Source organism: Rhinopithecus bieti, unplaced genomic scaffold (assembly GCF_001698545.2).
Source record: "Rhinopithecus bieti isolate Rb0 unplaced genomic scaffold, ASM169854v2 scaffold_3067, whole genome shotgun sequence".
Lineage (NCBI taxonomy): Eukaryota > Metazoa > Chordata > Mammalia > Primates > Cercopithecidae > Rhinopithecus > Rhinopithecus bieti.
The window spans coordinates 928,105-951,132 of record NW_016804208.1 but is presented as its reverse complement, the minus strand read 5'-3'; the positions used below and the strand labels follow the sequence as shown (position 1 = coordinate 951,132).

The 23,028-nt window shown below is 34.8% G+C and overlaps 1 protein-coding gene across 10 annotated transcripts in view; it reads right to left on the bottom strand.

Moving 5' to 3' along the window:
- NFIB (nuclear factor I B) overlaps positions 1–23,028 on the bottom strand; it is a 252,781-nt gene that overhangs the window by 46,662 nt on the left and 183,091 nt on the right. For all 10 annotated transcript variants that reach the window (XM_017867183.1, XM_017867190.1, XM_017867181.1 and 7 more), the window contains 2 exons: positions 22,257–22,377; positions 19,906–20,024 (listed from right to left, as the gene is read on the bottom strand). In XM_017867183.1, the coding sequence (XP_017722672.1) occupies positions 19,906–20,024; positions 22,257–22,377 (240 nt within the window). The remainder of the gene's footprint in view (positions 1–19,905; positions 20,025–22,256; positions 22,378–23,028) is intronic.

Here is a 23,028-nt window from a genome sequence, read left to right as displayed (position 1 = left end):
AAATACTTGTTCAAGACCGAATTTATGCCACACACTGTACTAGCCTGGGACACAGTGGTGAACTGGACTCACTTTCGGCTCCTTTAAAGCTTAAAATCTAGTGAGGCGATATGGACAAGTAAGAAGGAATTGCAAAAGGTGCTGTGATAGGAAAATAATTCAGAGATTTCAGGCTTCTTTCATTCATTCATTTCATAAATATTTAATACTGCCAAAAGATAGATCATGAGAGCTTGAAATAAGAATCATGATAGAGCTAATGCAATAAATATTTTAACAGGATTCACTCAATTAAATTATTAAGTGATGTAGACTGTTATCATCTTAGTTGACTAAGAGACTATACCATGCAGTTTGTTGGAATAAATAGGGAGTTTAGAGATGTGCCTTGCTTTTAACATCTTGAGTTATGTTGACTTGAATGAAAGTTTATCAACTTATAGTAAAATGTTATAAAAATGATATGAGCTATAAAATTTGTATTTTATTATGAAAAATGTTAACTGTACTCACAAGTAGACAGAATTGTAATGAATCCTCATGTACCGATAACCCAACTTCGGCAATGATCAACTCATAACAAATCTTATTTCATCTTTATCCCTATCTACACTTTCTTTCCCTGTGGTACTTTGAAGCAAATCCCAGATATCATACAATTTTGCTTCTCAGTATTTCAGCATGTATCTCTAAAAGAAAATAAATCTTTATTAAAAGAAAAAAAAACAAAACTGTATTACACATCAAAATGTACACAATTTGCACTTTTAAGTTTTTTTGAAATGAGAAAAAGACCTTATGGTACTATTAATATAAGAAACTAATTATCACTACATTTTACCATTTGAAAAATTCTGGTAAAGGCAGTCATAAAATTAAATATGCATTTTTCAGTACGGTGGCATTTAAAGGATGAATATACCACTGTAAAGGCAGTAGACATCACAGTCTACAAAAAATGCCAGGCGTATTTGTAGCTGTAAGCTACAATTTGTGACTAACTGGCTGTCGTGAATCTATCAGAACTTTGGTGAGTCAGAAAACCATTTCCCTTTTTTTTTTAAAAAAAAAAAAAAAAAAACAGAAATAAATTGTTCATAAAACCACAGCAATTAATGCCACTATAAAAAAAAAAGAAAAAAATTTTAAACCACGGCTTAAAAAATAGACAAAGAAAGTTCATTTCAGCTATCTTCAAGATGCCAAAAATAATACTTAGTTTTGTTTAAGAGCTATGTGATTTCAAAAGGTAATACTACAAATATAGACTTTTAACTAATGGATGTAAAATCATAGACATACAGTATTAGAAGTGGAAAGAACCTCTATTTTGTCTTTTTTGTTACAGATTATGCAATAACTTTCCATTCCAAATTTTCAATTTAAAATTGACTGTTAGAAAAGAAACTGGGAACTTTTATTGACACTCTTCTGCTTTACCTGTGTCTAAATTTCAAGTAAAATGTAAATGGGTAAATCAGTTTCTAAAAGTTCCATAGAATAAATAATAAAGCATAACTATACATCTTAAAATAATTTAGGCCAGGTGCAGTGGCTCACGCCTGTAATCCCAACACTTTGGGAGGCCGAGGCGGGTGGATCGCCTGAGGTCAGGAGTTTGAGACCAGCCTGGCCAACATGGTGAAACTCCATTTCCACTAAAAATACAAAAATTAGCTGGGTGTGGTGGTGGGCACCTGTAATCCCAGCTACTGGAGAGGCTGAGGCAGGAGAATTGCTTGAACCTTGGAGGCAGGTGTTGCCTACCCAGATAGTGTCATTGCACTCCAGCCTGGGTGACAAGAGCAAAATTCTGTCAAAAAAAAAAAAAAAATTAATGTGACCACAGCTTGAGAAACAGAACAGTGTCATTCTAGGTATGTCGTTTCTGGAGAAGAGGATCAATTAAGGCAATTGAAACTACTGTAACGATATCAGACTTTTCATTAAACTCAGTCAAATTCATGGGTCTCCTTTTGTAAAGGGCACATAAATCAAGGGTGTTTATATAGAAGTCGAAGATGATTATGTAATTTTTAATGTAAATTATATAAATTTTAAGAAGCAAACCGTTTGTATCTTCTTAGCCAGAATGACACACTTGCTTTTCCTGAGTAATTATTATGAGTCCACTTATTTTTTCAATTCTTTTTTGGGCATGCACCTAATAATAGTGGTACCTTCATAGAGGATTGATTATACAGACCAACACAGAAGAAACAGAATAAAATCTGCTGTTCAAGCTGCAAAAGGAACCACAAACTCCTTCCTTAAACAACAAAAGTAACTTATAATAGTAAATACAAGAGTGGGAAGGTTTACTAACCAAACTGAAAGGATTTGCTTTACAAACAGGTGAAGAACGGTAGTATCAGAATATAGGTTTAATTGCCTTTGTTTTCTGATTAAATGAAATTAATTCTTGGCCTATTTATAAAAATATACTGCTACACAGCACGCAGAAGGCACTATGCTAAGAGCTTAGGAAGATACAAAAGTGAATCCCCTCTAAAAAAAAAAAAAAAAAAAAAAAACCCTCTCTAGACTAGAAGGGGATATAAAAGATCAATTATCTGGGGAAAATGTAAGGATACAGTTTCTAGCTATTACATTTTAATCATGAACCAAACTAGTATTATTTTAATTTTAATTTCATTTTGAATGTCTACAATCTAAAAGACTCATGCCAAGGTGAACAATGATATTGTTTCTATGTTTAACGTGCTCACATGCCATAAAAAAAGTTTGACGAATGAATATATAGAAGAGATACCTTAAAGTGACCTTTCTGTGAAAAAAAAAAATGCCACGCTTTTCACAATCTACTATCCCTCAAGCAGGAAGAATAATACATAAAAAGTTTAAGTTGAAAATAAGTTGAATAATAATAAAGTTGAGTAATGCATAACTATATAACTTGAATAATAATGCATACATAATAATGAATAAGTTGAATAATACATAAAATAAAGAAACTGAAGAGATGCAAGATGATAGGCAAAGGATTAGCTGATGTTTCTATTGGTGGAAGGGAGGCAGGAGTTGCTCAGTAGTTGATGAGGAAGAATTAGAGGCCAGTGATGGCTTGAAATCAGACAAAACAATTTAAATTTGATTTAGAAAGTAATAATTTATCAATCGATTTTAGAAGAAAAAACTTTCCAAAAAATTGATTTTTTTTTCTGTTCTCACCGCCCTTTTCACTTGTACCTGGTTAGACCAAAAATTTTCTTCCTAGTCTCCTCCAGGCCTTCCTCACCATGGCACTTTATAAAAACCAGCAGCTGGCATTGTATCCTTCAAACAGTATCTTTCTCATTGCAAGATCTACCACAGTATCACATTTTTAAATAGCTCTTTTATTTGTTATTCCATTTTATTTAAACTTTAGTGAAGCTAATTTTCTTATGGCTTCCTTTAGGAGCAGAAGAAATATGTTTTTAATTCTGTGCCATCTCTGGTCTATGACATTCCCTTGAACTAGAAAATGAGGCATTTCCACTCTCCTTATTCCACCCATAGAACAAACTTATTTTCTCCTTAAGTAATCTCTCTTGGAAAACCCTGAGTTCTAGATTTCATTAATGATCTTTTGTTTGTATCTTATATTACTTGATGGATTTTTCACTGTTATTTACTTGTATCCACTGAACATACTTTTTTTAAAAAGTTGACTAATGGCTTACCTCCTAAGGAACATGCTTTTATCAAAAACACAAAAAGATGTAGAGGCTGGAAGAATATGCTACTTGGGAAGAGAATGAAAAAAAAGTAGAAATGAAAGAAAGAAGAGGTAAAGCAGGCACTGTGTCTAGGCAGCTTATTTTAGAATCTCTTGCATGTGAAAGAAACTGTATTATGAAGTGATGACTAGTAGTGCAGGATGAGAAAAATAACCATAGCCAGTATATCTTAAAATTCATGTTCCATGAATAAATATCACCAGATGAGAAGTAGCTGACTATAAAGCAAAGAGAAAAGAAAATCAATCACTGAGATTCCAATAAGTGTGAAGAACTATGGCTAAGCATCAAGATGCTAAACAAAACCACTTGGTTCCTGTCTTGGTGATGCTTTAGTAGAGAGGGCAGAAATTACAGACAAAAATGCATTAAATAATTGCAATCATAATAATATTGGATTGCAGAAATAATTCTTCTTAATGACAGATTAGAGAGAATAATTTTTTTAAAAAGACTCACATTGATGGTGTTATTCTTCAGTGTGTACACCCATGTTTACATTTATAACTGGAAAATTAGTTATGACTGTAGAAACTCATCGTGTAGTTGAATATGTAATAAAAGATCACCATGTAAGAAAAAAGTTCAAGTAGGCTACTGATAAAGTTGGTTCATTTATTCTTAAGCATCCCTTTAAATAAGTATTTTGCAAAATCAAATTATCACGATTTTTCCTGACCATACTATACATATTTTTGGCACTGTAGCATATATACCTCCTGGGCCTTGATGTGTCATTTATTTCACAGCATCACTTCAAAGAGATAAGGGCTTAAGCAAATAAAGTTAGATCAACTCATCTCCCAACAAGGTAATTTCATCTACAAAGGAAGAGAGTTGCTGTGAAACACAGCGTATGTACTCGACTCATCGGCAGCTTGCACAAATGGTGCTCCAGATGTATATCTGTTCAAGTCAGCCCAAGGCAACAATTTTGATCAATTCTAATGTGATAAAATGCTGCAGGGAAAGTGTGCAGAAACGTGTTTACGTCAGCCCTTAATTAAACTGTTGTTCACTTCCAAAGAACCTTAGGAAACACTAATGAGACATGAGTTTTGGCAATTTCTTCATCAAAGCAAAGACCCCTTCCTCAGTCTGTAGCAGCCTGTCATCCAAGTCGCTCCCGGGATAAATGTCACATGGCACTCCAATCAGTTAGCCACCTGTTAGTAGAACTTCACTGAAGTCAACTAGTGATCTAGGGCAAGCTCAAACAGCCACCTTAACACCTGCCTGTCTGGGACACCTGCTCCTTTTTCACATATAGTAGAGCAATATGTTAGCTTTTCCAATATGCTCGAGTAGATTAAGGTTACAAATCAGACTTCTAAAGCCTACATAGAAAACATAATTTTCTTTTTTGAAAAATTTCTTTTCTTCCCTATAGTAACACAATTTTTAACAATTTCAAATTAATTATGCAAGAACACATAAGAATTCTTGAATTTCTGGAAGCTATTATTTTCAGCATACCATATCACTAAATTAAAATGTATTAACTGTGCCAGTCCTAGGGTTTAGGCCTGTTTCTAGGATAGAATAGTCCTATTTCCATCTGGTTAACAAAGAAGCAAATTGCTTCAAAATGTTTTAAAAGTCCAATTCTTTTACATATTTCTAAGTTGTCTTCCTTATTTACATGTCATACTTGTAACTTGTAACAAGTCTAAACGAACCCTATAGATACAAGTCACCGTTTCCTGGCTAATTTTATTCTCCGGTATTTAATGTTAAGGTTTGTCTTATTGCGAAGTGCTTATAAAGCTATAATCATTGTTAAAAATATCTAATTATCTTCATTTTTCACATTATCAAGTTGCTGAACAATTTACAGCATTCCTCTTTTTCCTTTCTATCTTTTATTATTTTGCAAAGTTCACTTATTTATTTAATTATTTTAGAGACAAAGTCTCAGTCTGTTGCCCAGGCTGCGGTGGCACAATCGTGGCTCACTGCAGCCTCAAACTCCTGGTTTCAAGCGATCCTCCCTTCTCAGCCTCCCAAGTAGCTAGGACTATGGGTACACAATCACACCCAGCTAATTTTTAAATTTTTAGTAGGGACAAGGTCTGGCTATATTGCCCAGGCTGGTCTAGTCTCCTAATCTCACGAGATCTCCAGCTTTGGCCTTTGAAAGTGTTGAGATTATTGGCTTGATTCATTGCACACGGTCTTCTTTTCTCCTTTCTTCCTTTTTTTCTTTGTCGTTGTCGTCTTTTTTTTTTTTTTGGCAAAAGAAAACTCAGAGTGTATTGAAAACAGTTATAAAACTTCTGTTAACTTTGACCCTCTGGTATGATACTGACCAGAGGAGTTTGAAAGAGCCTACATAAGGACACTTAGCTTAGAGACAATTCAATGGCTGGGATTTGACAAGATTACATTATAGTGACAAGTTTCATCAAGTTGATACACCCTCATAATTTTCAAAGTTCTTCAATTTTGGACTTTTGAAAGTATTTGACTTTCATAGGTTTTTTTAAAATAGTTTTATAGATATACAAAAACTTGGAATATTGAAAACCTCTTCAGAGACCAAATTCATTGTTGGGTGAAGGCAAAGGTGATCAACACATCCATCACTCCACTGAAACTCTGTCAAGCAATACAGCACTGAAAGTGAAAAATGAGCTTTAGCTTAACTGGGATATTTCTGCTTTCCATTAAAATGTTGGGTAGAAGCTGGAAGACAACATGAAAAAGAAATGAACCATCTGCATAAAATAATAATGTTCTTTAAAATAAATAAGGTAGTAAATGAGAGGCTACCAAATCAAGTGTGTGGGATGAGTTTTGTAGCTGAAATCTGACATTTTTACTTCAGGCCACAAATCCAGAGTCAGTCCTGAGACAAGGAAAGAGTTTGGGCTCTGTTCCCAGAGGACAAGGAGAAGGCAGAGAAGATGATTGCCAACTGAAAGCTAAAAAGATCACAATTTCTCAGCCTCTGTTTTTGCCTTGGGATAAACAGTGTTGAGGAGAGGAAAGTGTCCAGGTTATTTATAACTGTATGAGTGTCATGTAGAATAAGACAACTATTAAGGCCAGATTGGGGCAGCATCTAGCCTGCCAGATACTTAAGATCCCAGCCCAAAGCTTTGATGTATTTATTTCTAAGGATCTCCGTGTAGAGAATGACAGCAATCCTTACTTTAACAGGTTTTACCTAAAAAGTAAAGGACTGATGATGGGTGACAGAGTGTGTCCTGGAGGAGGAAGAAAGGAAAGAGAGACCAAGTAGGCTCTGCCTTTACTTGAAAGCTTTGTACAATCCTTTGTACAATACCCTCTCAATTTCTCCATTTTCTTCACAAACGGAGCTATCCTGGCTCACAGGGAGAAGATACATGGTGTGTTCCTTGATGGTTTAAATGACATATAAATGATAAAAAAGAGGTGCATGGGTAAAGTCACAGGGACATAAAGAATGCTCTACAAATTTCTATCAGAAGACATGCTTCAAAATTGTTTATAGAGCCATGCGCTACACTGAAATTATTACAGCTTATAACAACGGAGTTAAGCCACTCAGGCACTGCTCTAGGGAATGTAAATTGATAAGATCTAAGCCAATATTTACCAACAGCCTTAGACATTGACATAAGATTTAACTTAGTAATTCTACAGTAGGAATGTATTTATTCCTGTAGCAAAATTTCATTGAACTTCTACTTGGTGACTTCATGCCAGGCAGTATGCTAAGGACTGGGGTCAGTGAAAAGAACTAGACAAGAATCACCTAATCAGATTAGGTACAGAGTTACATGCAATGATGTTCACTGTATCTCTCTTTATAATATAAAAACTTCAAAACTAAATATTCATGAGCAAAGTAGATATTTAAAATTTTATGGTGTAGCCAAAGTATGGCATATTATATACTTGTTACAAAGTGGAAGACTGGACGGGGTGGCTCATGCCTGTGATCCCAGCACTATGGGAGGCCCAGGCGGATGGATCAAGTCACCTGAGGTCAGGAGTTCGAGACCAGCTGGCCAACATGGCGAATCCCTGTCTCTACTAAAAATACAAAAATTAGCCGGCCATGGTGGTGTGCACCTGTAATACCAGCTACTGGGGAGGTTAGGGCAGGAAGAGTTGCTTGAACCAGGGAGGTGGAGGTTGCAGTGAGCCAAGATTGTGCCACTGTACTCCAGCCTGGGTGACAGGGCAAGACTCTGTTACAGGAAAAAAAAAAAAAAAGGAAATTGAAGGATATGGTAAAATGCCATTAGATTATAAACACAAAAAAACTTAAAAAATAGCATATATCATATAAGCTCAATTTACTGCAAAAATACGTTCATAGAAACAGAATGCACTGAAATGTGGAAAAAATACATAGAAAAACAGGCTAGCATATTTACAGTCAAATATTAACAGAAGTTATCTTTTATGATGAGATTACAGGTGATTTTATTTTCTTCTTCATATTTGACAGTTTTTTTTTAAATTCCCCACAAGTAACTATTACTTTTACTGTAAAAATTGTAAAACACATATTTTTGGGAAAACTGCTGCCTGTAGCTCCACAGAATATTATAAATAATTTCCAAAGGTGGGTTAACAATACTGAATCCTGTTATGTGTCCAACATTACACGGCAAGAAGGAAAGCTTCATATTAGTTTAGGTACTGGATGTTGCAAAACTGTAAAATGAAATGCTTAAATGTAACATTTGCAATTTAGTTGGCTACAGGCAAAACAATGTCTTTTGAAAACAGAGTGAAGAAAAAAAGAGTACCTAAATATCTGTGTCTAAGGACTCCTCTAGATGTAAAATTTTATGATTGTGTGGCAAATGTGAACAAGTCCTTCCCACACACTCCAAGTTAACAAAAAGCTCTGAATGTTATGACAAGACATATGGATGTAATCCCACTACAGTAGTTTGATGATGATGCCAGATGATTCAAAAAATAATTAGCTGCCATGTTAAGAAAGTATCTCCTTATATATATATTTACATTTATCACACTCTAAAATAACACTGGAAAAAATGGCAAGCTACATTAAGAGGAGATAAGATGTCATCTTCAATTAGATTTCTCAACCATTTTTTAAAAATTTATGAAATCAGTTCCTTTTCGAATGAGAAAGTATGGTGGTCTTTGTGTTAAATAAATGAAATTCTTACTTTAATTATTGAGTTATTTAATCTTAATTACACTTGAGCATATTATTGTATTCCTCAGTAAAGTAAAATATTTTCTAATAGTTTAAGTGTCTCTTGCCATGTATTTTAACCCAAGCATAGTTAAATAGCATGTTCCTACAAGTCTCTATTTTATCACTTCTCTATAAAAAAGGTCTTGAGGCTACACCTACACACAATGTAAAGTTAAAGCTCAAACCTCTTTGAAGCTCACAAACACCTTCCAGAGACACTTAAAAAAATCCTTTGAATAATGAAGAACAGTGCTAAAACAATGAATATGGAATAAATGAAAACTACTTTTTAAAAACACTTCAAAATGTTTTTGCCCACTAAGCAATTTCATTTCAACAGACAGACAATAATAAAGTGTCTTGAGTAATGTGTGTAAACCTAATTTGAAAGAGAGAAAAAACATCAAACAATTATGCAGGACTTGGAGCATATTTTAAATCGCTTATTAAACATTGGCATAGGTAAATAGCTGCTATTCACCATGCCTCTCGGGAAAACCTCTTGGCTATGGAGGCTTATTAGTGTTAAGCATCTGAGAGCCATGGGCTATAAAATAAAATCAATACCATAACCTTAACTGTAAAAGTCAGAAAGATACTGGAAGAGTTCTAATTTAACAAGATTACAGATGAGTTTTCGGGGGAGAACATTTGGGGAAAAGCCATGCATTTAAAAACATTTATGCTACAAGACATCTCAAGGATTTTCTTGTTACTAATGCTGTTATTATCCACGCTGGTAATGGTTAGGGTTGATTTAACTGATGTGTTACTTTAGTGGATTTACAGGAAAGTCCTATAAATGATCTGGAACTTACTTCAAATAAAATCATTAAACTGAGGTAGTAAACTAATTGCTTGAGAACAATTATGATTTGATGTGATTTAGTGTGGTAGAAAAAGAATTACAAAAATTTTAAGGTCATCAGTTCAGCAGTTCAATGCAAATATGATTACTCTGCACAATATTCTGTTTCTCTTAATGGAAAAGTAGTCAAAATTGGTGTAAATTGTAGTGTTTAAGTTCAAGCTAAATCTATATATTTTTTTTCTCCAACAAATGTAAATGAAAAAAATAACATTCTGTCAATGAAATTACTATGATGGCATATTTATTATCCTAATGGTTTTAGAAATCATGTGAAATTCATCAGTAACAAAACCTCTGTTTAGTAATGGACCAATTACATTTGTGAGATAATGTCAATGAAACCGAATATTGTCACAGGATAATGGTCTCCCATTGCTACATCCCTAGTCATTTAGAGAAAATAAATGTTGCTGTCTGGCTGAGTCATTTGTTTGCAAAGTAGGAGACACTGATTCCATAACAAGGTTCTGTTATAATAACTCAATCTCTATCAATCATTTGTTGCACCAGAATGGTGCAGGACAGGACATGCATTTGTGAGAACTGTGCATTCCTCAGGTGTAAAGCAAAATATATGGGCCTCCAAGCACATAAGTAGCCCAATTATTGTTATTCAATGAGAGTGTTTAAAATGAACATTTAAAAAATAATTTAAGAAACAGAAAACTTTCTGAATTTTCCAAAAGATCCATGTTAATGACGGCTTTGAAAAGACTCAAGTACTGAAGATCTTCAAATTCTTTGACTCCAATAGATTCAAAATCTAAAATGTTAGAACACAAAGAAACCTTAGTATACAACTTTGTTATTTTACAGATGGGAAGACTCAAGATTTACTGAAGTTAAGCGATTTGTCTAAGACTACGCCAATATTTAGAGTTTCCTAATCACAATTACAGTGCACTAGGCATAAGGCAAAAAGAGTAGAACAGAACTAAAAGAAAACATATATTTGATAATAAATATATACTTAATTTTTATATTTTCACAAATATAGCTCATTTTAAACTGGCCATATAATCACACACTTCTACTAAAGACATTCTAGAACTTAGGATTATTTATTAATGTCTTATTAAATGGAAAAGTGATTTTTAACCTGATTTCAGTGCAAAGACTACATGTATGAATCTCCGAGGAGTCTATGAGCCCCTATGAAATTATGTGCATTTATCTGTATTGACGTTTCATGCATTAAAAACAATTGTAATAGAGATTTTATAATTAGTTTGCAAAATCATAAACATAGTATCTCAATGACTTATTTGGGTACACAGTATTATATAGTAATAATGAGCATGGGTTTCTTCAGCTAGACAGACAGGGGCTCCCATTCTACCTCTGCTACTTATGATCTGCATGATCTATGTCGAGTTTGTTAAGCATTGTAACGATCAGTTTAGTAAGCTGTAAAATGGGGTTTCTATCAGGTTTAAAAGAAAAATAGATATAAACTCAGCCATGCACCTGACAGAAAGTAAGGGCTCAATAAATAAATGACAACCACAAACGGCAATAGAATCTTGTTTTCCTTGTTTCATTTACATGTGCTTTTGAAGACAGTTTTAAATTTACATGCTTTCTTCAATAAATAAATAATATAGAAAAGGAGGAGAGTCACCAGTACAGTCTAAAAAGAAGGTGAAAATACAAACATAATCTATGGACTAGATTTGAGTCCTGATTCAAACAAGACAACCTTTAAGATATTCTAGGGAATTTGAACATGGATTATATGTTAGATTACATTAAGAAATTAATGTTATATTTGTTAAATTGATAATAGTACTGTGATTATGTAAAAAAAAAAGTTCATTGTTCAAAACACTTAGATCTTTTACAAGCAAAATGCCAGATATCTGGGATTTGCTTTAAAATACTTTTAAAAACTGGGAGACAGTAAATGCGATAAGACTGGCAAAGTGTTAATAACAGTTGAAGCTGGGTGATGGTACATTGAGGTTCACTTTACAATTCTACTTTTAATAATCTCCAGACCAAAAGACTTCTTAAAATTGTGCATTCATTTCAAACCAACTCTTCCCCACATTTATTCTTCAAAAGCATTCATATCTTCAGTTTATTTTAGTACAAAAAATTTTAATCCTGGCACTAATAATAATAGTTGATTTGTGTGTGTGTGTGTGTGTGTGTGTGTGTGTGTGTGTGTGTATGTAAAATTCTACCATCTCAAAATTTTGTTTTGAGAATTCTTTCAGAACCCTGAAAACTCACAAATTCATCTCTATTTTTTCATTCTAGTTCTGTTAGGTCTCCCAGTGTCTTCCTTACGCTTCCCAAGAAAAGTGTCCCTCTACCAAGACTTGCGAAGCAGTGTTTAAAATCTCCTAGGCCATTTGTAAGTTTACATACTGATTCCCTAGGCAGGCTGTAGGATAACAGAAAAAGAAAAAAAATCCCTTGAACAAAGATCTAGGCTCTGCCATTCATTACTTGGGACAGAACAGCCTCTCTGATCCTTGGACTACTTAGCTGTGAAACAGGAGCTTGAATTATGTCTCACTAATGATTCTAATAATTTGTGATCTGTACCTGAAAAATCAATTTCTTATTGTATATGACATTGGAAGTCTTATAACTGAAATGACACTGGCTTTCCGAACTACTTCATAATAAGCTTAAACATGAACTCAATATGTAAGAAGATTTCAAATAAAACCTTTTCTCATGCAGAGAAACTTTGTATGGCACACTATGATATTATCTCCCACGGGTTTCCCACTTCCCTATTTTAAGCTGTGTTCCATCAAGCTAGAAACCCAGTATTAAATAGAAAGTTGTTATTTTTCTCAAACTAATTATCTATTGTGGTTTTTCTGCAAAATGCTGTATTTTCAAATCTTTAAGCCTCCAGAGCACAGAAATATGAGCACGACTTTTCCATATTAATCAGTACCAGCCCTGCTAACATGTATACAAGTTTACCCCATCCAAAATGCTATTCTTGATTAGAACATATGAAGGGGGAACAAACATTCGCCAATTAGGAGGCAATGTGGGGAATTCTGATGAAAGCCTTCACCAACAATTTACTGTTTTCCTTTCCATTTTGAAGCAGCTCGTGTTGTGATTTTTCAATTACAGCAGCGTAGTTGAAGACGCATTCCTCTTCAGGGTGGAAGCATCCTTGAAGTTTGCTTTCCAATGTCAGGGTAGTAAGTACCTGGAAATTCACTCAGAGTTCTTTACTTTCAATATTTTCCATAAAAAGCTAAACAAGAAACTTAAGGGCTTGAACATCAAATCCAAACCAGCTCTCCTTCACATTCATCCATGAAAAGCATTTGTAGTTCTCTTTTTTTCTGGTTCAAAAGTTTGACACTTGAATATTTGCTATTTCATCCTTGTGATACAAACTGCAGGAATGTAAGGAATTGTTGGTGTTCTATTTGGTCCCCAAATGGAACTTAAAAAGTTCTTCCAGTAGGGTTACTAAGCTGTCTGCACTGCCATTTTCTAGGACTTCATTTAATGTTAATGATTCCCAGATAGCAGTTATTCAACCATTTATGAAAGCTGCTTATTCACTCAGCTCCCACAGCTCTAGAGAAATCTTGAGATTATATCATTTGTCAGACTGTGGTTTGGGCTAGAGCACTGTGTTTCAAAGTTTGAGCCTAGGATTAATGCTCCCTATGGATTCTTTGATAGAAATAAAAGGTTCTGAAGTCACAAACTTAATAAACATGTTCAGTCAAGAGCCACTCCTGGATGTTCACAGCACACAGTAGTATATTAAATATTCTGCATATTCATTTATGAATGAAAATAGCTGAAATTTTTGTTACAAGAAAATTTTCCAAATTTAGCTGAACACTCTTTTGTATGTAGCATATCTTTTCTCATTCCTAAACTCACAGTAGGAAATGCTGGGGGGCCTGGTGTGGTGGCTCACACCTGTAATCTCATCACTTTGGGAGGCCCTGATAGGAGTTCCAGAACAGTGTGGGCAACATAGTGAGACCCCAGCTCTACACAAAATTTAAAAATTAGCTGGGCATGGTGGCAAGTGCCTGTAGTCCCAGCTACTTGGGAGGATAAGGTGGGAGGATCACTTGAACCCAGGAGGTCAAGGCTACGGTGAGCCATGATCGTGCCACTGCACTCCAGCCTGGGCAACAGAGCGAGAAAAAACAGAAAATGCTGGCCTCGGATTCTGGTTCTGTCAGTATGGTATCACACTCTTATTTACTGTTATTTATTTCCTGATTGAGCACATAATGCTAAACTGGCATTTTTACTCTCTAGCCCTCAGTGTTCCCTTGGGCCCTTTGGCTTAATGCATTTGATATTTAATACTATACCCTTATAGAACTCTAGAATGTGAAAATCAAAATTTAGCACAACAGTTAAGACTACCTTACTAATGAGAATATTTTCAAAATTATCAAAAATAAATCTCTAGGACTTGGAAAGAAATTAATACTTCAGAAAGACTTAACTGAGAAGACATTTATATAACAGAATGGGAGATTTTATAAAATTCATATTTTTATTTTTTAGTACCTAAGATACCAGAACACAATGCCTAAATATAGCTTTAGAGTCCAGTTTAATTTTTCAAACTACTTTCCAAATTGTAGTAATATGCCAATATACTAGGTAGTGGTAGTTTTTGCCAACATGCCACTTTATTGATTTTATGTAAGGATTTACCGCTCATCGTGCTTAAAGCTAAGCTAGCTCTAAAGCATGGAGTCGGTCCTCTCATAATCTTATTTATTTTAGTCCCCGTTTTTTTCTAAATAGTAAAAGTTATTTTTCCATTCGGGAGGTCAAGGGCTGGAAACTTAATTTATTCATATTTGTGTGCCCAATGCCTGCAAAAATTCCTCCAATATAATAGACATTTGACAAACTGTTCATTGAACCAAATTATCTCAAATCCCATACATGTAGAAATTAATAACATTTTACTGCATAAAGTCTTTTTGAATTTATATTTTATCTAAGATTACAGGTTGTTTAAATACTCATCTGGCTGAAAAGCTGTTCAAATTTCCATTTAGAAATCCCCAGCTGCATACTGCAAATATATTTACCATATCATATTTTTTCTCACTAAATATCTATTAAATGTTTTAGAAGTTTTACATTCAGACTTAGATAAATTAGTGACTATCAGAATGGCAGTGGCAAACTGACCTTATAAAGAACTGTTTTCAATGTTCAAGCATACTATTTATTTGTCTGTTAAATTACTGAGTGATACGGTTCAGCTGTGTCCCCATCCAAATCTCATCTTGTATTGTAACTCCCACAATTCCCACGTGACATGGGAGGAGTCTTGTGGGAGGAGACTGATTTATGGGGGCAGATCTTTCCTGTGCTGTTCTCATGACAGTGAATGAGTCTCACAAGATCCGATGGTTTTAAAAACAGGAGTTCCCTGCACAAGCTCTCTCTTTGCCTGCCGCCATCCATATAAGACGTGACATGCTCCTCCTTCCACCTTGATTGTGAGGCCTCCCCAGTCATGTTGAACTGTAAGTCCAGTAAACCTCTTCCTTTTGTAAATTGCCCAGTCTCAAGTATATCTTTATCAGCAGCATGAAAACGGACTAACACACTGAGCACTGGAATACAATTGGTTTTAGTCTCATCAGAGTAACCTGAATTAGAGGAAAAACTGTGACCTATCTCTTATTTTTCCTCTTATATCAAAAGTTACAAATGATTGTGCTAAAGAAAAATTTCAAAAAAAGTACATCAACTAGGAATTGACTCTCTGAATTGACTCAGATGGAAAAAAATTAAGAAAGACAAGATCTTAATGGAATTTTTTATGGAGGAAGTACTGGAATAAAAGAAATGTTCAACTTGTCTGTTGATAAACTAATCTGGTTCTATTCATTAATCATTAAAATCTTAAATGAAGAAGAACCAATATCCAAAAAGAAAGTTTTTAATAGACAAGAACAGTCAAGAGTTTAAGACCGGATTTACAGGAAGAGACCTAAGCAGGAGAAATATTCTGGAACCATAGAAAAGAATTAACAGTTGTTGGATACCCTTTGCTAGTGACTCATGTATTATTTTTCCTTTCATTTCCTTCTGTACGTATAAAAATAATCAAAGTAAAAATATAATATTACATAATATAGATGCTGACAAATTTAATTTTCATCACTATTCATCAGGAGAAGCAAATTATATAGCCCCCTACAAATGTTTAAACCATTAATTATATTTAGTTTTAAAATATTCGTGTCTATATTTGCAAAGTATAAGTTACATTCTCTTAATAATCAAAAGTTGTAATTTTTTGTTTTGAAGAAATGACCACAAGGACATAATTAATTTATTATGTAATATGCTAAAATAAATACTTTTTCATTAAGTTACTAAATTGCTGAACATATCACTACATAAACCTAGATTATGTATAATATTTTGCCATGATTTTAAGAACAGAATACATGTAATAATTGGTCATATTATAATCCTTTGATTTTTGCCTACTCGCAATAAATTTCAATGGTTTAGGTTGGTATTTCAGATTGAAAGGGAAAGTAAATGCCACATATTGGTCCATAATTTTGTTATCTTTGATTCTCATATTTAATAAATCAATTTTGCTAGGACTATGTCAAGAATAGATTTTAATGCAAATTTAGCACTACAGAATTAAGGCATACCCAGGAATAATTAATAGTAAATTTTAAGCTTTCTTCCCATTTTAAACACAGCACTTTAATCACCAATAAATAGTTATTGAGTATCAATTAGTGCAGGGCTTTTGGTAAGGAGAAAATATTATAAATACAAGACATGTCAAAAGCTATTACAATGATTGAGTGGACTCAATATGTGCCCTTTAGACACTCCCTCCATCACAGGGCAAGTGTTCTAAAGAACATTAGAAGATGGACAAGAAAACCATTGGCATTTTATTTTGCAAATTTTTTTTTTTTTTTTTTTTTTTTTTTTTTTTGAGACGGAGTTCTCACTCTGTCGCCGGGGCTGAGTGCAGTGGCCAGATCCTCAGCTCACTGGCAAGCTCCACCTCCCGGGTTCCGCCATCTCCTGCCTCAGCCTCCCGAGTAGCTTGGGACTGACAGGCCGCCGCCACCTCGCCCGGCTAGTTTTTTGTATTTTTTAGTAAGAGACGGGGTTTCACATGTTAGCCAGGATGGTCTCGATCTCCTGACCTTGTGATACCGACCGTCTCGGCCTCCCAAAGTGCTGGGATTACAGGCTTGAGCCACCGCGCCCGGGCCTATTTTGCAAATTTTAAAAGCAATTTTCTAAGAACAAAAGGACTGCATTGGGCTTAGCAAATTTATAAAGATAGTACTGTATTGCCTGCATTTCTTCAATGTAGTTGAGTCTTCTTCCCACAATGGCTTATTGTGTACATTACAAAGTCTTCAGGGTCTTCAGAATTAAAGTGACAGAGTGTGTGTGTTTGTGTGTGTGTGTGTGTGTGTATGTTTAAAAAGCACACTTGAGAATGAAATATTCTTCCTTACCCTTAATATAATATGCCTTTACAGACTCCTCCAATAAGTCTAGTCATCTTGACAAAAGAAAATCACCAAGACAATATAATGATTTTACAAAGAAAAAGAATGACAGTTTCCCTTCTACTTTTCAAAAATGTTTTATAATATGATTTGAGATTGGCTTTATTCAATAGGCTTAAAGAGGAATCAATTCTTACAAAGTGACACTCTCTATAATAAAGAACACCTACACTTCTGAAAAACGCATCCATTCCCACACATTCACAAGGTTATTACCATTAGAATCTTTTCCAGAAGAATTTTCTGACAGGGAAACTATGGCTTTGTTTAGAATAAGCTGACAATGTCAGTAAAACAAGCAATAAAATATTAAGGGTTGAGGGTTTTGTTTTTCGCTTCATTTCTGCAACTCTGGTAAAAGTCTCTATTATATCTTGCCTTAACTAATGAGACTGGTATTCTGCCTATCAATGGTTCATTTATACAACTATTTATTGTACTCCTACTATGCACCAAGTGTGTGTTAAGTGCTGGTTACAGTAGTAGTCAAAACAGATAAGGTCCCTGCTCTCATAGTGTAAACAGATTTAGACAACTAATCCCATAAATAGCTATATGATTACATATTATGAGTACAATGAAAGAACAGTACTGGGTGTTGACAGAGAAAACTAGAAGACAGAATTTAGACTGAAATTTCTCAATTTAAGCTGGGCTCTGAAGGATGACAAAGAGTTTGCCAGATAAAGAGTTAGAAGAGCATTCCAGAGGTCATAACTTATAGAAAGGTCCTGGGTGTTGAATTCCCAACTTTAAATAAAGCAGTGGGCTCAAGTGCAAGTAAGGGGAAGCAGAATGTCACCTGCCAAGGCTATGGTGGCAGTCACAGGCCAGGCCTGTTGGTCATACGAGAAAATTCCCATTTTTTCCTGAGAGCCGTGGGAAGTGACAAGAGGATCTGAAGTAGGGGAGTAGAATGTTGTTATTTACGTTTTATAAAGATGATTTTTACCTACTGCCTGAAAAATAGATTTGGTGGGGTCTCTCATGAGGACAGTCTCAGAGACAAAATTCCCTCTGAGGGGGGTCTCACAGTCAAACTCTCTCCAGTTGAGTTTCAAATCCTTGCATAAAAGGACCCTTGTCATCTCCATTATTTTCCTCCATGTGAACTGTGTCCAGCCACATGGCACACACAGCCATTCTCAAATTTGCCTCCCCACCTAACACATGGCTATGCTTTTGTCTCAGTTCCCACCACCACCCTCTTCAGCCCCTCACTTCTTTGTTAGTTAAAATCTCAAGGACATTTAGGTGAAATTTAGGAATTGAGCTTTGATTCAGTTGTGCTAAAGGAGGTACACTTGACTCAAAGGCCAATGTCTCCATGAAGATTTTTCATTATTCTTTAAACCCCTTGGCACTCGGGTATTAAAAATTTGAGCACCAAAAAAGAAGCATTGAATAAGGAACTGACTTTGGCCTTAACTGTTAAGGCACAGAGTCATGTGTCTCCTAAGAATACTCAACATAGAGTACCCCAACCCTCACCAATACATACCCAAGTCTTGGGCTGAAAACCATTATTCCTTTCTTTTCGATTTTTTTTTTTCTTTGAGACAGGGTCTCACTCTGTCACCCAGGCTGGAGTACAGTGGTGCGATCACACTTACTCCAGCCTCTGCTTTCCAGGCTCAACTGATTCTCCCACCTCAGCCTCCTGGATAGCTGGGACTACAGGCGCACACCACTATGTCTGGCTAATGTTTCGTATTTTTTTGTAGAGATGGGGTCTTGCCACATTGCCCAGGCTAGATTTTTTTTTAATGCAGCATTATATTTAAAAGACAATTTAAAAATACACGTTTATGTGGCTGACGTAAGATCTTATTTGCACACATGCTTACATACCAACAAAAACAGCCGTTAGCTAATTTTCTATTTCCATGCTTAATAATCTCCCTCTGATTGTGGGGGAAAGCATGAATATGTGTGATGAAATATACTAAATCCAACAGACTTTAAGAAGAGCTAAGTCTCAATCCTTCTGGGTCTCAATACCCATTTCTTAAAGTTATAATTATCCTCAAAGCTGCTCTAGAACTGGGTCACAGTGTTATCTAGAAAGCATAGCTAGATTGACTCTGACACAATGTATCTTACATTATACTTTTCTTTATTGTATATGGTCTACCTACGTCCAAAAGGAACTGCAGATTCCTTTAAACAACAACTTTCAGTTCCTGGCACTTGCAAACTGCTTAAAGTTTGGCTCCCTGCAACGCCCCATAGAGAGGAGCAGGCGGATCTAATTGAATCACAGTTTGTGGTTCTGCTGTACTCCAACCAACAAATGTAGACAGACCATAATCAGTCACATACATAATTGTGGGTTCTAAAATATCATTTTGTCTGAAAAAAAGTCCAATGAAACAACTAAAAATAAGATTTTGGATAAATTAACTTTGACATTTGACTAATATATTATCTCAAAAATAATTCTACAGGAATCATTTGATGAAAACAATATATAATCCATATTGGTTTAATTATGAAATTTTGACTAAACGAAACTTAAGAAACGAGCCAACATTTTACTCATCTCTCTAGAGGCATCTCCTTATTACTCACCTTGATCTCTTTCATGCCATGTTCGACTTCCAGCAGCTGGTGAATTGGGCGAGGGGTAAAAGTCTCCTGTAGGACTTGGTTCCATATTTTCATCTATGGATATAGTTTTGGGTCTTTTGCTGTTAAAATATGGCAATAGTTATATTAATGGGATTTCTGGGAAGATGTGTACATTTGAAAGTAAATGATCTGAGAAGATCCTTACTGTGAAAATTTTCAAAAGCACAAGTAATAGTATCTCAGAATACTTACATATGCCCCCACCAATATCCTATAAAGCAGATAATTATGAAATTATGACTACAAATGTGAATTTTTTCTTTTTTTGTTTGTTTTTGAGACAGGGTCTCACTCTGTTGTCCAGGCTGGAGTGCAGTTGCATGACCACAACTCACTGCAGCCTCAAGCTCCTGAGCTCAAGCGATCCTCCTACCACAGCCTCCCAAATAGTTAGGAACACACACACACGCCACCAAGCCTTGCTAATTTAAAAATTTGTTTGTAGAGAGGGAGTTGTCCAAGCTGGTCTTGAACTCCTAGGTTCAAGTGATCCTCCTGCCTGGGCCTCCCAAAGTACTGGGAATCCAGATGTGAGTCACTATGCCCAGTGAATATTTTTTCTTTAATTAAATAAAAAAAACTTATTCACATGTATGCTGGCAAAACCTTTTAAAAAATCTTCAAAATTAGCTTTTTGCAGCAATAAGAACCATAATGTTATAGGATTTCAGCATTGAAACTGACCTCAAAATCATATACATAAACCAATCTCCTTGTTTTACAAATGGGGGGACACATTTGAAGAGATTCAGTGGATTGTCCAGGGCAAGTGAATGGAAGCAGTCAGACATAAGGTAAAGACGTCTGACTCCCAGAAGTGTGCTCTTTCCACTGCACTGTGCTTCCAAGCCCTTGAATCATGTATATGTCTGAGTACATTTGTAGATATTCATGATTAATATTTGACTCACAATTCTCAGAGTATTAACGTGATGTAGAAGATGGCAATTTCTATCCATGCTAAGCTTAATTTCTTCCCAAAGTATCCAAAGTTAGACCTTACATTTTAACTCTCTTTTAAATCTAATTCTCTCATCTAAGAGTCAGCAGAAAATTTGTCTGAAAAACTTAAAATGGGGAACAAATTATATGCATAAAGAGGTAATAGAGAAATGTTTTTTAAACCTTGTTTATTCTGAAAGACAGTATCTTATACAAAGTAGTCATGAAGAAAGATCTGTGTTGACAACATACTGATTTAGCAGATAAAATTTAAAATTACTACTCACGTTTTAAATTTAGAAAACCAAAGCATTTTAAGATTTTGATATGTCAGAGACTATTTTAATGATAATAAACCAAATTATCTTGCTACATAATTTAACTATATGAAAATGGTTTAACAAGAACTGATATAAAATTGATCTTAGTTTATAAACATACAAACATGCCCAGTCCATAATTAATTCAAATTCAACGAACTTTCACTACCGACAATAGCTTAGGAAAATAAATATACAGGTATGCTTTTCTTTTTAAAAAGTTCACATTGTAAAATGAGTGTTTTGCTCTAGAATTCATGTATGCTCTTATATTTGATTACACATATATTTAATGCTCTAGGAATGAGATGGGTCTTGAAGATCTAGCTCAAATAAAAAAAAAAAAATCAATACATCTGTAATCTCTATTCACCGTGACTGACAATTACAAGAGAAGATCAGTAAAAAAAAAAATGAGAATGTTAACAGTGAAGTCAAAAGCAAAGAGAACTCTCTCTAGCTGACCCCCAACATAGGCTGGTTAAACCAAATCTCAGGGAAGGTAATATTTTCATTAGTAACAGAGTGTTAATTAAATTAGTCAAAAAAATCAGCTAATTGAAGAACCTGGCAAACTGTGGTCTTTAATTTTAAGGCTAGGTAAATAACACATTTTATTTTTTATGTTTCATTATCCTAAGCTTAGATGTAATATTTGGATAAAAGTTACCAGGAATCAGTTATAAACCAGATATCACTGCCACAGCAACATCATTTTTAAAGTCATCGAAAGATTTTGTTAACTTGCAGCATTTTAATATTACCTACAACAGGAAAAAAATCATATTAACATATTTTCCTAGTTACCTGTCCCCCTGAAAAAGATTTTTTAAACTGCTGTGTAAAACAATTACATTTAATTTGTACCAGCCAAATAAATTTAACCAGGAAAGATTAAAAATCTGTATACTACCAGCAAAAATTATTTCCCATCTCTCTTTACTTACCTACCTATCTATCTGCCTATCATCCACCTACCAACCTATGTGTGTATCAACTGAGAATACGAGCAGCCCTTCTTTCAGTTACCTGCTTGGAGGAGAAGACAGCGACCTCTGAAGATTGACCCCCGAGTTCATGTCATGATAGTATGGTTGGCTTGGGATTTCTCCAATTGGGAAGTTGACTCCAGTTCCCTGGGTTATGGGTGCTGAGGAATAAGACAAAGCAGCATTGGGAATGACATTCTTATTTCTGACCTCTATTCAAATGTAATAATCGAGAATCTTCCATGCCTCTGGTCAAAGATAGAGAGAACTTTCTTCACCTTAAGCCTCTAATACCCACCATACAACCTGGGTAGGACTTGAAAACTTGCTCACCTTAGCAACGTTCAAGCTTGGACATTTGAGGCAATCAGATTATAATCACTGGTTACCAATTTCCCTAATCCTATTCCTCAATCTTCTTTACTCACTCCTTTATATTAGTTGACATTACCTCTGTCACTCTGCTAGCTACAAACGCCTGGAGGAAACAGAATATATGAGTCCTATCACTCAGCAACACCAAACAAGCTGCTTTGCACTACTTAGGCTCTCAAAAATCAAATCATTGTCAAATAAGCATAGAACCGTTTCACAAAAAAAAATGGCAAAAGTTATTACTCACAGCCTCCTAGTTAGAATATAATAATAATAATTAATATCACGACTTCTAATCCACTCAAATAGTAATGTTGATATTATTATAGAATAATAATTTTTAGTTTGTAACACAAAGGATAAATGCTTCAGGTGATGGATACTCCATTTACCCTGATGTGATTATTATGCATTGTATGTCTTTATCAAAATATCTC